The following is a 15966-nucleotide window of genomic DNA, read 5'->3' on the forward strand; positions in this document are numbered from 1 at the left end:
TATAACCCTAAATTAGATTTTTTTTTAAAAAAACATTTGGTGAATTCATTTCTGTAGGAAAAAAGAAGGAACTGAATTATGACAAACATACCTCTTTAGATAAGTTTCATATTTTTATTAAAGGTTTACAGTAAGTTTTACCATGCAGTTTTACATACACAATGAAACACATATGACAAATGGCTGCTTTACATGTCTTTAAAGAAGACTTTAATGGTGTTGTTATATAGCGTATTGGCCAATTCAAGTGGGTCATCGTCTCTTACTGCTGCCATTATCTCCAGAATCTGACTAAAAAACATACAAAACCCCCCACCCCAGGAGATTAGTAAAGGATTGAATTTAAAGTACTAAATTAAACAACTGAGTATACTAATAATGATAAGTTTTATATAGAGAGAAAGCCATTTTATTTGTCTCTTTAACACAAAAGAATCTTATCAACTAGTTAACATTTCTGGTTTGATTTTGAAATTGAACTTCATATTTGTACTTTTAGTGGTATTCTTTAAGTGTACTACTAAATCTTTATTTAGAACTAAATTCCACTCTTAGTAGTTTAATACAATCTCAAATACAAGACTGATACACTTTAAAAACTGTGGGAGAGGGAAAGGAGCAGTTAATGAGGTACAAAAGACTGTCTTAAGAATAATCTGAATTGAACCCTGGGCTCCCAAGAAAAGCATATAATCCACCTTCCTATATCAACCTTGGAACCAGCCCAGTGAATAAAAGGAACTGAAGATAAGTTTTAAAAAGTATCCTTCCCTTGCCAAACAAGTGATTGCCTTATTTAAAAACCAAAACTATTCCTGCAAAATTTGTCAAGAGCAATTGCCATCTAGAATCTATGATTATTTGAAGCAGTTAAGGAAGTGGTGTTTAGGGCTGTGCTCTTGTTCGTGTTTTTCCATACTTCCAGAGAGAGAGACCTATTTATTAACTTAACTCTAGTTCCTACCAGCAGAAGCAGCAGCCAGCTCTGTCATTTTTCCAAAGTAATATTACAGGTACAATTGACTTTAGAACTGGTTAAATTATTTTTCAACATAAAAAGTGAAATCTAAATTCCTTTAGTTTTTTTTGTCCTTCTAATAGACATCTTTCCACCAAGGGGTTATGAGAAGAGGATTAAAATTAGTGTTTGTCCTTTAAGAATGGCACAAAACCTATGAGTTGTCAGTACTAAACATGAACAGTCTGGGTCTTGAACAATCAATTTAACTGATATGCTGAAAGTATTTCTTACATTTTAAATCGGACCTCCTACATACATCTTAGCTTCCTTCATGTTCGCTTATTAACAAATACTTATGTTGTATGATATTTGAAAGTATTTTCTTTGCAAGGGGGAGGTATTCAAGCAATTGAATGGAACTCTAGGTAGATATTACTGCTGGTGGCACAGTTTGCAGGTTTGTAAGTACTTTCTTTAGGGCTCATCACAGTCACCCTTGGATGAGTCCCTTAAACTCACTGGACTTTAGTTTGCTTACCCACAAAAAAGACATTTCTAGGATGATCTCTAATGTCCCTTAAATTTTTTTTGTCCCCTAAATTGCTGAGACTTAGGGGGAAATGCAGGGAATAGGGTGTTCAAAGATGTATCACTCAATGTTTCTCCTTAAAGAGTTTATAGTTTAGTAAGATTGGTGTGTGTGTATGTGTATTTGCAGGGAAGTATTCAAACAACTGGATGTAAGTATAGATAAAGACATAGACATATAGACACTCATGTGTTTCAGCAGTGCCTAATGGGTGGTACAAATTGTTTTCATAGTTCAGAAGGGGAATGAAATAGAACCTTACTATCATGTAAGAAAGGACAGTTTTGCATAGAGGGGCAAGTCCTTGATTGGAGTTGGGAGGACATGGCTTTGGATCGTGGCTGTCCAACTCATAATCTACATGATGCTGGGTGTCCATTTCCTGATCTGTAAAGTCAGGGAGGGGACAGATTACATGATCTTTCAGAGTTTCAGATCCTATGAACTTGTGATAGGGCCTCAGATTAGTAAATCTAATTCATGACAGAGCAGTTTCCTCTATTGCCATATCTGAAAAGTAATCATCCAGCTTCTGCTCTTCTTGGTGGGCAAGCAAACAATTCTAAACTTTCTTCTATCTGCCTTTCAAATACGAATCTTAAGTTTTTTTGAGTCTAAATATTTCTGGTTCCCTCAGTTCATCCCCCAATGACATTTCAAGTCTGTCATCTTGGTCCACCTCTGCACATTGGTTTATTAATGTTCTGCCTAAAATAAAGTACCCAGAACTGAACTTAATATCACACATGTGGTTGAACCACGGCAGAATACAACAGAATTATAACCTCTTACTCTTGGATGCTGTTTTTTTTTTTAAACACAGCCAAAGATCATAGTAATGGTGTTAACTTTTTAAACTTGAGTTTATACTGAAATCTTTTGCATCCTACACTTGTACATTTGATTAAATTTAGCTGTAAAGTAGTCCTTTACATCTGTGCCTATCAGATTTCATCTTACTACATTTGAACAATCATTCATATCTTTTGGGATCCTGATTTGCCACTCAGTGTATTTATTAACTAACTCTCTTACCTTTGTGTTATGTACTCCCAAACAGAAACATATTATCTGAGCCTTTAAAATGTTGAACAGAATATGGTGAGGTACAAAGCCTTGTGCCATTCTATTACGAGACATATCCACTGGTGCTACCAGTCCCCATACCTTTGACCCAAATCGATCTATCATTTGGTCTGTCTCTACATGAGGATACTTATATGCCACAATGAAATTTCACTTAAGACAGCTTTCAATGATATAGGATATAATTCTAATACCAAAATGATTTGGTTAAACTGCCATGGTAACTAGGAAGAACCACAACTAAAATGGCAGGTAGAGCACCTAGTAAAGGGTTTTACTACTGGTTTTATGGTATAGCTTCCAAAGTTTTTAATGATGAGCTATGTCAACTTTCAGGATAACTCCAGGATTAAGTTCCTCTTCCCTAAGGATGAGACTCAGGGCTCAGCCTCCAAGATGAAGAAATAATCAGATGTGGGCAAGCAGCTGCTTCTCACTGTATGTGAAGCCCTATGCCCTAAATCTAAAAGGACCTATGTAGAAAGCCCTTTTTTATAAATTAAAAAAAACAAAAAACCCACATCCAGTGGTTTTCAAACTTTCTGGTCTCAGGACCCCTTTTATCATTATGGCTCTCCCAAAAGAGGTTTTGTTTATATAGGTCATATCTACTGATATTTACTGTATTAGAAACTAAAACAACTTGGTAAATGAAAATAGTTTTGACCTCACAGACCCTCTCCTGAAAAGCTTCTTGGTCCCTGGACCACACCTGGAGAATTGCTGAGTTAAGGCTATTTTTTTTTCTGAGTTCATAAACTATACTTCAGAGCTGACATTTCCATAAATATCAATCCCTTACAAATATGATAAACTTTGAATTGGGCTTTATATAGTTAAACTTTTGAGAAGTTCATGTATATATAACTTAAACTCATATAATATCATTCAACTTCAGTCTTGCTAGTGCAAGTCAGATTTTCCCACAAAACTATATTCTGAATAGCTTGGGAACCTGAAGAGAATGTAAACTTGAAGGGGGGTGGGGGTGGGGAATTGTTTTTCATTTTGTCTTTGTATCCCAGCACTTAGCCTGAACAAATGCTTGCTGATTGATATAAAACTCATTACATTTGAGGTGTGAATTGCCCCAGCATTTATTCTGTTTTTGTCACTGGTATAAACTATAGTAATGGTTTCCTGGTTAAAGTTTTGTGATTGTTGTTAACAGTATGAAAAAAAATATAACTTGAAGGGAAAAAAAACAAACTCAATGTGTATGTATATACTAGTTATGCCAAGTTAAATGAAAGCAAAATTGGTTTGCTGCATTCCACATTTAAATTGTTTGTACAAATCCATGAAATTGGAAGATTTGTCCATTTAAAATGGTATAAACTCTTTAAGTATGATGAAGCTTTTTTAGTCTCAATTATGGGGATCCATGCTTTTTACAGGTTTGTGTAGAGAACAACTCCCTCCCCTTCCTCATTCTGTGCAGTTTTTATCTGAGAGAGCAGCAGATATAGAACCTAGAAGTCCTGGGTTCCACTCCACATTCTAACAGTTGTGTTATATGAACTTATAGGCAAGCATTTCATCTTTCTGGACCTCAGTTTGCTCCCCTTTAAAGCTAGGGGATTGAATCAGATGATCTCAAATATCCCTTTTATGTCTAAATATTGAATGATTTTTCTGTTAATTCCTTTATGGTTCTTTTATGTTCAACTACATCACTCAGGTGCTTCACCTGTTCTTCATTCCCTATTCTGGTTCACCTACTTTTCCCCCCCAGACATGTAACTTAAAAGGAGGCTAAGGAGGGAATAATAATTATAACAATTAACATTTATATAGCATTTACTATGTGCCAGGCACTGATTATTTTATTTGATCCCCACAACAACCCTGGGAGGGAGGTGCTATTAGCCCCATTTTACAGTTGAGGAAACCGAGGCAGACAGTGATTGAATGGCTTTCCCAGGATCACAGAGGTAGTAAGAGTCCAGAGACCAGATTTGTCTTCCTGACTCAGATGCAGCACTCTATTAACTGTGTCACCTAGCTGCTTCTAAAAGGGTATCTTTTATGCCCCTCTTATAGTTAATGTCACTTTGGTAATACTCTGAAGACCCATTTTAACATCTACCACAAACTAGCCCAGGCCTAATCTCTCCCCTAACCTCCATACTTTTATATCTGTCTTATCAGACATCTTTAACTTGATGTTCTGTAGACATCTTAAACTCAATATATCCAAAACTGAACTCTGTGCCCGCAAAAAACTGCCCACTTTTTGAACTTGCCTATAACTGCTGAGGGTACCACCATCCTTCCAGTCACGCAGGTACACAATCTACGTGTCATCCTTGACTCCTCCCTCTCACCAACCACATCTCATCTATTGCCAAGTCCTGTCAACCTTCCTAACATCTATATGGTCCCTTCATTCCTCTGACACTGCCAGTACCCTAGTTCAGGTCCTTCACCCCACAACCCACAGCCTGCTGGTTGATCTGTCTGCTTCAAATGTCTCCACATTCTAAGCCATCCTCCACTCAGCTGTCAAATTAATCTAAATAAAGTACAAGTCTGACCATGTCACTCCCCTATTCGACCAACTCTAGTTGCTCCAGAATTAAAATTTAAAAGCGTTTGGTGTTCACAACCTTTTACAACCTGGCCGCCTACCTGTCCAGTTTTCTCATACCTCAGTCCTCTCACACCTATGTTCCTTGCACAAACACTCCATCTCCAAACTCCAGGCATTTTACATTGACTGTCCCCCAAGCCTGGAATCCTCTGTCTCCTTATCTGCTTCTCTGGCTTCAAGTCCCAGCTAAAATCTCAACTTCTGCAAGAAGCCCTTCTGGATCCCTGTCAATGCAAAGTCTTTCCTCTGTTGTTGATCTCCTATTTACCCTGTATATATCTTGTTTGTATATAGTTATTTACATGTTGTGTGTCCCCTTAAACTGTGAGCTCCTTGAGAGCAGGAACTGTCTTTTACCTTTCTTTATATTTCCAGCACTTAGCAAAGTGCCTGGCACATAGTAGGTGCTTAATTAAATGCTTGTTAATTGTTGACTGACTGATCATGTGTTTTTGGATTACTGGCAGTTTTGATTTTTCTGAAATGGTTTAATGAGGTACATTTTTTTAAACTGAGAAAATGTTGAAAAGGGGATTTTACAGAGGCAAACAGCTTGGAATTATTCCAAGTGCTGTACATTCTTCCCAAATGAGATCCAGATTGATATCTTTTTCAATGCTGGTACAAACTTACTGTCCATCTGTTAAATTAATGGGCCAATGGGATGCACGTTAGAATCAGGGCAATACAAATTTTTAGCCACTTCATTTATTCAATTAGGTCAACCTTTTTGGAATGATGATTGATTTGATTAAGGAGATTTTGTAGTGTTCTGGCACTCGGTATAATTGACATCAACATCAGGAGTATTTGAAGGACCTTGCCCCTTACAGAGAAATCCTTCCATCTGAACTCTGCACAGCATACCCACCATGATGCTACCAAACATCTAAAACAAATTCCTCGTTTTTTTTCCCCCTTCACTTGCTACTGATATTTACAGATTTTTAGTACTTGCTTATTTATGTCTCTGGCAAAATCTGTTAAAGATTCTTGTATAATTTTAATGTGTGTGAATACACCTTATTTGAGAAGAGGCTTTAAAACTGCATTTTGTTATGCTAAATCAAATGCTTTTCTTAAAATTCTAAGACAGTGGAAACTTTTTAATCATCATACATATTTACATTAGTTAGAAGCTTCTGAAAAGTTTCTATTTCTAGTTTACTCCTGAAAAAGTTTCTAGTACATAAGCAATACTTATCTCAGTGATGATTTGTTTGCTTTATGCTGAGTATGAGTGCTAGCAGCTAAGATGAGTATGTCTTACAAAAAGTTTGTTGCCCATGAAGAATCACTTGCCTCTTCTGGAAGACTCTATGCAGCATCATTTCATAGAACTGAACTTTCTGTCTTCTGGTTTCATTTACAATAAAAAAATGTGACTATGTATGTCAGTCAGACCACAGAGTAAGACCTAGAAGGGACTTAGAGGGGTCCAATAACTTCATGTTACAGCTGCAGAAACTGAGGCCTTAAAGAAATGACGTGACTTGCCTATGGATTTATTATCAGTAAGTTGGCAGAGGTGACACCGGAGCCTGGGTCTTCTACCTCCACACCCAGTGTCCTTTCTACCTCATCACTGGTTACCATGTGGTGGGGATTCATGACAATGGTCCAAGAGTTTCAACTAAAAATTCTTTAATGGCACCTTAAGCAGTTAAACACTTGTAGAAAAAATTATGTAGTATACTAAATTACCTTGGGGGTTCACAACATTTTTTGGTTGCTGAAAGGGGTTCATGGAATGAAAATTGTTGGGAACCACTGTACCACATAATATTTATCAACTGGTCACCGAAAAAGGTCACATATAGAGGGACGTGATTGCAACTCAACATTTGATTTTTCAGACACTGTGTTGTAGGGCTTAAATGAACTAATGTATAAAGCACATTTTGTTAACTTTAAAGTGCTACAAGTTGTTGTAGTTAATTTTTTCTCCTCCCTCTTCAAAGCACTATATTATGTTAGCCAGAATAAGACTTATTAGTTTGTTCCTCTTTAAGATCTATTTGAAAGAAGTTAAGATGCAAATTCTTCAAATATGTTACTGTTTTGGCCTGATCATTTTGTACAACAGAGTTTTAGGTGCTGGACTTTATCCAATTAGTTTTCACTTAAAAATGATAAATTATCAAGTACAACATATTGTCCTACCAATGGCTTATTTATCCAGTACAAGTGATCATACTTACATAATGTTACAAGGTTCATTTCTGTCCTTCAGACAACTCCCACTTTCCCATTTCTTTTTTGTGGGAAATAAAGTTCTTACATATTTTATTCCTGCATGAGTATTTTTGACTCCACACCAAGGAGCATCTAATGTGGTGCAAAAAGAGATAAAAATGTTAAATTTTGTTTCATTAATCGTTCTGCAACTTGTGCCATCTTTACAGTTTAGAAGGTACCCTTGCTTTTTAACATGAGCACTTTCAAATTCTCACCTAACTTCTAAAATAAGCTTGGAAAAGGTAATATTAAAAACTATAGACCATTTAATGAGAAATATTATACAACTTGGATTGAATTAAAAACTAAGAAGCCCAATGAGCAAAAAGCCATAAGGATCCTTGAGATGTTGGAGCTATTATCTATACCTTTGTTATTGTGGCCTTAATAATTATTAGAATGATAGCATTTTTATAGTGCTTTTAAGGTTTGCAAAGCTGTATGTGCTATTTCATTTGATCCTCACAAAAATTCTATGAGCTAGAAGTGTATTTTTATATATGCTGCTATTATACTCATTTTACAGAGAGGGAGGAGGTTGAGAGAAGTTAAGAAACTTGTCCTATTAGTGTCTGAGGAGGTAGTATTGGAACACAGGAGGTCTTCTTAACTCCAAGTCCAGTACCTGTCCATTGTGTCACTTGTTGAAGGATCTGTAATTTGGTAGAGACACTCCTCAATTTTATGGTTCAACCTGGTGATAAGCCTTTGAGCTGATTTCCAGACAGACGGATCAAGTCTGAAACTCCTTTCCACTTTGTGTAGGTGCCGCTAGAGCTTGTGTTTTACTAGTCTGTCTAGCCTTTAAGAACCCACAGTATCATAACAGGGTTTTAATGAAAGATATCTTTCTTTAATAAATAAATCATTATGGTTAGCACATTCTATAAATATCCCTGAAATGTGGCATTCAGTAACTGAGCAAAGGAAGTTTTTTGGGTTTTTTTGTTTTTTAATAAAAAATCCTCAGGCATTATGATATCCTCTTGGCCTAGGGTTTGTGTGTCATGTTTAGCTTCTACTCTCATTTGTTTGAGGAATTTACTAACAAGATTTCTGATTAATTCTAACCCTAATTATTTGGTCTTATTTGCCTTATGATGGACCACTTCAATACTTTAAACTTTCTGTTTTTTAGTAAATATTTTAAAATTAACTAATGCTCCATGGCAAAGGATATTCCTACTTTCACTGAAGAGTTTTTTGAACTGCTGAAAAATATGCTTGATGAATTTGAAAAGAAATGCTCATTCTCATAGTTTTGGTTTTTAATGAAACAAAAAAAATTTTATATCTTCTTTGAACATCAAGCCTAATGTAAACATGATTTTTACCACTCCTTCTTGTAATCCATTTTTTAAAGTGCGCAAGCATAAAACCCTCAATCAGCTGAAAATAGGAAATTGATAGCAGACAAAAGGCATTTAGCTTTACAAGATGGACATGTGGTTAAAAAAAATGAATTTTACTGTGCCTATGGACACTTTTTGGGGAGAGGCAGGGGAGAAAATGGGGTTGGTATCTATGATTTCATTGGCTCAAGGAATTCTCTGTGTAAACTCCTATTTCCATTGTAGATCACTGTTGGCTCTGCAACAGAGTTTTTTGGCAAACTGAAAGGTGAAGTGACCTGGCCTGCACATATAACCATTATGTAATAAAGGTGGGATCTAGGTCCCAGGCTTCCTGGCTCAGGGCCAGCTTTCTCTCCACTGTGCCATGCTGCTTCAGGACAGGTGCTATTCTTTAGTTATATTTTACCAGTAAGCTTGGGGTATTAAATACTTTTTTTCCCAACTACTTTTTTCTTTAAATCTTAATTTTATTAAAAGCAATAGAAGTCAGAACCAAAATGCCAACTTACCAGTCTCTATCATTAATTTTTCACTAGGTATTGACTTTAACACTTCTAGGTTGGCCTCAGTTTTCAGTGAGCTAAAAAGTTATAAAAAAAATTATGTAAATTTTAACAAAGAAAGGAGAGTTATTTATAATAGGAGTGATCTCTTCACACAACATTATTTCCAAAGTAGTATAAATTCCATTTCATTATGAGGTTTCATTTGCCAGGTACTACACACACATTTTTTCCCTACTTTGGCATCTGAAGAGCTTATCAGTAAAGTCTTACTTTTGAAAAAAATCTAAACTAGCAGCCTCTAAGACTTAGGAAAAATAGGAGTTTGATTTTTACAGTGTAACTTCAATTGTTCAGTCATTTTTCAGTTGCATCTGACTCTCTGTGATCCCCTCTAGGGTTTTCTTGGCAGAGATACTTGGTGTGGTTTGCTGTTTCCCTCTCCAGCTCATTTTACAGATGAGGAAACTGAGGCAAGCAGGAATAAGTGACTTGCTCAGGGTCACACAGCTAGTCTAAGGTCACATTTGAATTCAGGAAGATGAGTTTTCTTTATTCCAAGCCCAGTGCCCTACCCACTGAGCAACCTAGCTGCCCTTAGATACAGTATTCAGTTACAGTGTAACTAAAACCAGTTAAATCCTTTGAGCCAATCTGAATATTCAACTCCTATATGGGCCAGGTGGTTATATTGTTTTCCATAGCCCTAGACTACAAGTATACTGGTCTCAACCATTTTGCAAAAGATATTAGTCACAAGGGGGATTAATGGATCAAAATAGAACTTTTAATTCAACAAATATCTATCAAGCACCTACTATGAATAAGCATTGTGCTACAAAAACAACAAGGAGCATCCATTATATTAGGATAATAACACATAAACAAACACAAGATAATTTTAAGGAGAGAACTTTAAGCAGTTCTAAGGGTCAGTAAAGGCTATGCATAAGTGGCACTGGATAAGCTTAAACTGCATGTTATACTTGGTCAACACAAATTTAATTAGCACTAACTATATGCCAGACACGGAGTCAAGATGTCAAAATGGAAGGACAAAACAGTACTAAGAATGGATTAGGAATGCTGTCTCGATTGGTATTTTTGTAGGAAGTATGGTAAAGTAGCATAACTCAAATGATTAAAGGACAGGGTCAGGGGCTTATGATTTCATTAGTATAGAGAACTTCCCATGAGAAATTCCCTCTATCAATTTGGATCAGCACCTTCTCTGCAATTTAGTCTTAAGAAAGTTGTCCAGCATTAGAGATTAAGTGACTTGAACTTGAGTCTTCCTGGCTTCAAGGCCAGTGCTCTATCTCCCAGTGCTAGACTTGAAGTCAGGAAGAACTGAGTTCAAATTCTGGCTTAAGAGACTCATTAACTGTGTGACCCTGGGCCCATCACCCAACCTCTATAAGCCCTGTTTCTTATCTGGAAATGGGAGTAATCCCACGGACTTCACAGGGTTGTTGTGGGAATCGTACTAGATAACATAAATGTTAGCCACTATTGGTATTATTATACCATACTGTCTCTGGACAATCTGAATACATAGCCTATGAAGGGTATTTGAAAAACTTTTAAAAGTTAGATTGACTGGCTATTTAGATGACATAAACTCATGAGAATATACCAAGAAAGAGTATGCTGGAAAGAGCACTATGACCTAGAGGACTTTGAACATATTCACCCACCTCTCTTCTCTAGGTACCAATTCCTATGTAAAATGAGAGGTTTAGACGCCCATTTCTCGAAATGTGTGATCCTACATTGTAGTAGAGATATACTTTCCTCCATCATGATAACACCTAGTAAAACAATTTTAAGTTTCAAAGACAGCAGGACCCTACAGTTAGGTTTGAGTTGGAGTAAGGAAGTCATGAATTTTTAAAAACCAACTAGTAGCATTTGCCTGGAAGGCTGGGACTATTTTGGGGTTTGGATCTCCAGTGCCTAGCATAAATGGTACTTGGATTGACAACCCCCTGACTGCATTTTGGAGTAAAGGTACAAATTCCAAATGTAGTTACAAATTTAAAGACAAAGTGAACTCATTTGAAGTTACTTGGTATTCTTTTTTTCTGAATTTAAGAGCATCAATAAGATCTTAATGTAATTGTCCAAAGAGTTATCAAAGTGCCTCTGCCCTTTGACCCAGCAATACCACTACTAGGTCTATTTCCCAAGATGATCAGGGAAAAAGAATATTTAAAAACACTTTGAACAGAAATTGCAATTTAAAATGCAAGACAAGGAGAGCTGTTTTAAGTATAAAAATTAGAATCAAGCCTTGCAATTTACTTCAGGTCCTCACAGTTACTTGCCTTGGGGGTAGCTAGCTACCTAAGCTTACCCCCTTTTCAGTCAGTCCATGGGAATTTAAATGCTTATTATGTATCAGGCACTGTGTTAAGCCCTAGGGGTACAAAAAAGGTAGAAACATGGACTCTGCCCTGTGAGAGCTTCCATCCTCATGGGGGAGACAATATGTAAATCCATAGGTCGACCCAAGATACATAGAGAGTAGATGGACTGTAGTAGAAGGTGGCATTTGAGCTGGAATTCTAAGAGGCAGACGTGAAGAGGAAAAGCATTTTAGGAAGGGGAGAGAGCAGATGCCAAGGCCGGGACACGTGAGAGGACGTGGCCTAGGCCTCTGTTAGGAAAAGTAAGAAGGCCACTGTAGCTGGGTCATAGAGGGTATAAATTAAGTAGAATGATAAAAAAGGGCCCACTTGTGAAGAGCTTTAAATGACAAATGATTTTAAATGTGATTCATCCTTGAGGCTACAGATGAAACCCAGGGAAACTACAAAAGGCAAGAGCCCTAATTGAGTTGACTTTCTGGTGGCCTAAAATCTCATAAAACTTTCGCATAACTGAAAACACTGTACTTGATAGAACAAGCCTAAGGCAATTTTTTCCCTTAAAAGTAAAATGTTTAAAAATCCAAATCACAACACTTTAGTAAAGAGAATTTTAATTACTTTAAAAGCATTTATGAATTATGCAAAAACCGTGTGGGTACTCCTACTAATCCACGTCACAACTCCTTTGTCTTAAACAGAGTTCTAGGAACATGACTGAGCCACATAGCTAGTAAGCATTGGAAATGGAATTGGAGCCTCGGTTTTAGGATTAAAGATTTAAATTTGGGAGGAACCTCAGTGGTAATCTAGTCCAATACCCTCCATGTTACAGATGAAGAAACAGGCCCAGTGAGGTTAAGAAACTTGTCCAAGGTCACACAAATGGGGGAAGGGCTGCAACTGGAACCTCGGTGTTCTGATTATAGATCTCATGTTCTTCTTCCCTAACTCCAAGCTAAGCACTTTATGACTCCTTATTAATAATTACATCATAATGAACAACTTCAAGCCAAAGGATCCTCAAAGCAATCATGAATTAAAAATACATGGCAACTAGAAGACTTCTTTTAATTGAATACACCTACATCTAAAATTCATCAGAAAGCAGCTCACTTTAAAATAATTTATGAAATCTTAGCATAAATGATTTTAAGAGCGTAATGTTAAACTTACCAACCATTAATTCCTATGTAAAGATCCATGTCAATTAATGCAGCTGCTGCTTCCTTTGTGCCATCAAAGGAATGTACCTAGAGTCAAGATTTATATATATGAAAATACTGACTGGTTTCTTTCAATTTCTTAAAAACAAGATTTTACAAAAGAAATGTGAATACATATTTAATAGTTTTAGCACTGCAGTTGCTTTAACAAGGGTTTTCTTTTAAAGAAAACAGCACTCTTAAAATTCTTAAATTCAAGGAGTGAGTCATTCAGCAAGCATTAATTCAGTGCTTACTGTGTTTGTGCCAGGCCATGTACTAGGTGCTGGGGATACAAAGACAGAAACATATATACACAAAATGAAATACAAACTATATACAAAGCGGTTTCTGGGGAGAGAACACTAGTAATGCAGAGAAATCAATCAGATTCCTGTAGGTGGTGGTATTGGCTGAGCTTTAAGGAAGCTAGGGATTCTATGAGGCAGAGGTGAGGAGGCAGCTCATTCCAGGGCTCCAGGATAGCCTTTGCAAAGGCATGAGAGGGGAGATGGAGTGTCATCCAACAGCAAAGAGGTCATTTTGGCAGGAGCCAGACCAGGAAAGCCTTTTAAAAAACCAACAATGGAGGAAGAGAAAAAGGGAGGTCAGATCCATGAAATAGGCTCCCTTGTAAATCACCGTGCTGTGGTACGGTTCTAGACAGCTCCCAAACTATCTCCAAGGAGGAATGAACAACAAGACACTTAAAAGGAGAACAGATATAAGGGGTCACAGATTAAGATCTTTAAAGCATCATCTACCGAAACCCCTCATTTAACAGATAAAGAACCTGAGACCCAGCACTAGATAATGTTTGGATCTACCTGGAGCTGCAAAAGTATATTCTACCTTATGATTCTAGGTTCAGGCTAAGAGTAAAGATGGACCAGGCATTGAAATGATATTTATATGGAGCTTTAAGGTTTGCAAAGCACATCACATGATCCCTCATTTGATCCTCACAATAACCATAAAAGAGGTGCTGCTATTACCCCTGTTTTAGAGATGTGGAAACTGAAAGGCTGAAGGCTGAAAAAGGTAAGTGACTTGCCCAAGGCCACAGAGTCTCTGAGGGAAGATTAGAACTCAGGTCTTCCTGACTTCAAGTCCGACACTCTACATCCTGGGTCACATAGCTGCATAAGTGGTGTGACCAACAACATAATCCAGTTTCTTTTTTAAGGCAGTTGGGGTTAAGTGACTTGGCCAGGGTCACACAGCTAGTAAGTGTCAAGTGTTTGGTCTGAGGCCAGATTTGAACTCAGGTCCTCCTGACTTCAGGGCCGATGCCCTATCCACTGCGCCACCTTGTTGCCCCATCCACTGCGCCACCTTGTTGCCCCATCCACTGCGCCACCTTGTTGCCCCTATGATCCATAGTTCTTGAGAATAATTCTGTTAAATCCTAGTATCTTCCTTGATTCAATCATACTTGACTAATGATTAGGTCTGTCAATGAATATTGTTGTATAAATAAAGTCGATTAAAAAGGGAGGAGGGGGAACTTTTTTGTATTATTTAAAATTTTTATTTTTTTACAACTAAACTGGCTATGTGTCACCACTGTTGTCAATCAAAACTCAAAACTTTGCATTTCCCAATCATGTATTTCTATTAGACCAGTAGCTGAAAAAAAAAAAAAGAAGCACACACACACAAAACTATCTCTGCTACAGGTTTTTAAGCAAGAGAACAACAGGGTCAGATCTGTGCATTTTGTTAGCCAAGTGAGGGATAAACTGGAGAAGAGTGACATTGGAACCAGTTAGGAGGCAACAAAATAGCCTCAATGAAAAAGGGGTGGGGAAAATGTAAGAGATGGCATCTAGGTAATACTTATAAGCTTTGGCAGTGGTTAGATAAGCAAGGGAGAAAAGCATTCTTAAAAATGAGCAGCCAAGCACTGAGAGTATACTATGGGCCAGGCACTGTGCTAAGCGCTCACAATTTATCAGGGGAGACAACATGCAAACAAAATACATAAAGCACAAATTGGAAGGGATCTCGGAGGGAAGACACCAGCTTTAAGTAAGACTGGGAAAGGCTTTTGTACGAGCTGGGATTTTAGCTGGGACTTCAAGCCAGGAGGCAGTGGTGAGGATGGAGATGAGAATGCCTGGAGATGAGAGGTATGGAATGTCTTACTCAGAGCAGGAAGGCCAGTGTCACTGAAAGAGCAAATAATGTAAAGTTGGAATAAACCTTAGAGAATCTAATTCTCTGGTTTTACAGATGAACAATCTGAGACCCAGAGAGAGTAGGGGCGTGCTCAAGTGAAGTAGTAAGGAGAATCCGAATTAGAGCACAAGCTCCCTAACTCCCAATCCAATGCTCTTTCTAATTTATTGCCTTGCCAAAGGATGATTAATGATTTAAGCCCATTCCCTCTCGAGGTATAAGTGAAATATGTAATTTGTTTTAACTACTAATTATCCAAGTAAACATGCAAGAAAAGCAAGAAGCACTGAGTTAATGCTTATGCAAATCAGTCAAAGTAGAAGTGGCTATTAATTCATGATCAGTATATGTATGTGTGCTATTTATGATTCATGTATGCTCAAAAACTAGAGTTTCTCTAGTTGGACCTGGTGACACGGTGAATAGAACACTGGGTCTGGAGTCAGGACAACTTGAATTCAAATCTGGCCTTGGACACTTCCTTGCTGTATGCTCCTGTAAAAATCATTTAATGTCTGTCTGCCTCAGTTTCCCCAACTGCAAAATGGAGATAATAATAGTTCCTACCTCCTAGGGATGTTGTAAGGATCAAATGAGATAAGCTTTGCAGACTTTAAGCCAGTATATAAATGCCTAGCTATTATTAAACATGTTAATGTCAGAGAGTTATAAGTGAAGACAATACTGTCAAGAGAGAAACTGAGATGGCCAATCAGAATTACAAGTACTAAGCAATTTCAAGTTTAATATTTAGATTACTCAGGTGAGATGATTTTCATAATAAAACATAATGACTATGGTAATATTGAGAAGATAGCCCAGTATAGTGGAAAGACTGCTGGACCTGGAGTCAGGAGAGCTGGGTTACAGGCTGTGGGACCATTAA

The 15966-nt window shown here is 37.3% G+C and overlaps 1 protein-coding gene across 6 annotated transcripts in view; it reads right to left on the reverse strand.

Annotated features, from left to right (window-relative positions):
• Positions 1-100: 100 nt before the first annotated feature.
• LOC114030689 (putative deoxyribonuclease TATDN1) overlaps positions 101-15966 on the reverse strand; it is a 50847-nt gene continuing 34981 nt past the window's right edge. For all 6 annotated transcript variants that reach the window (XM_027845559.1, XM_027845555.1, XM_027845554.1 and 3 more), the window contains 4 exons: positions 12871-12947; positions 9332-9402; positions 7431-7557; positions 101-291 (listed from right to left, as the gene is read on the reverse strand). In XM_027845559.1, coding sequence (XP_027701360.1) covers positions 189-291; positions 7431-7557; positions 9332-9402; positions 12871-12947 — 378 coding nt within the window. In that variant the 3' untranslated portion in view covers positions 101-188. The remainder of the gene's footprint in view (positions 292-7430; positions 7558-9331; positions 9403-12870; positions 12948-15966) is intronic.

The sequence above is a fragment of the Vombatus ursinus genome, unplaced genomic scaffold (assembly GCF_900497805.2).
Source record: "Vombatus ursinus unplaced genomic scaffold, bare-nosed wombat genome assembly UNPS02014973.1, whole genome shotgun sequence".
Classification (NCBI taxonomy): domain Eukaryota; kingdom Metazoa; phylum Chordata; class Mammalia; order Diprotodontia; family Vombatidae; genus Vombatus; species Vombatus ursinus.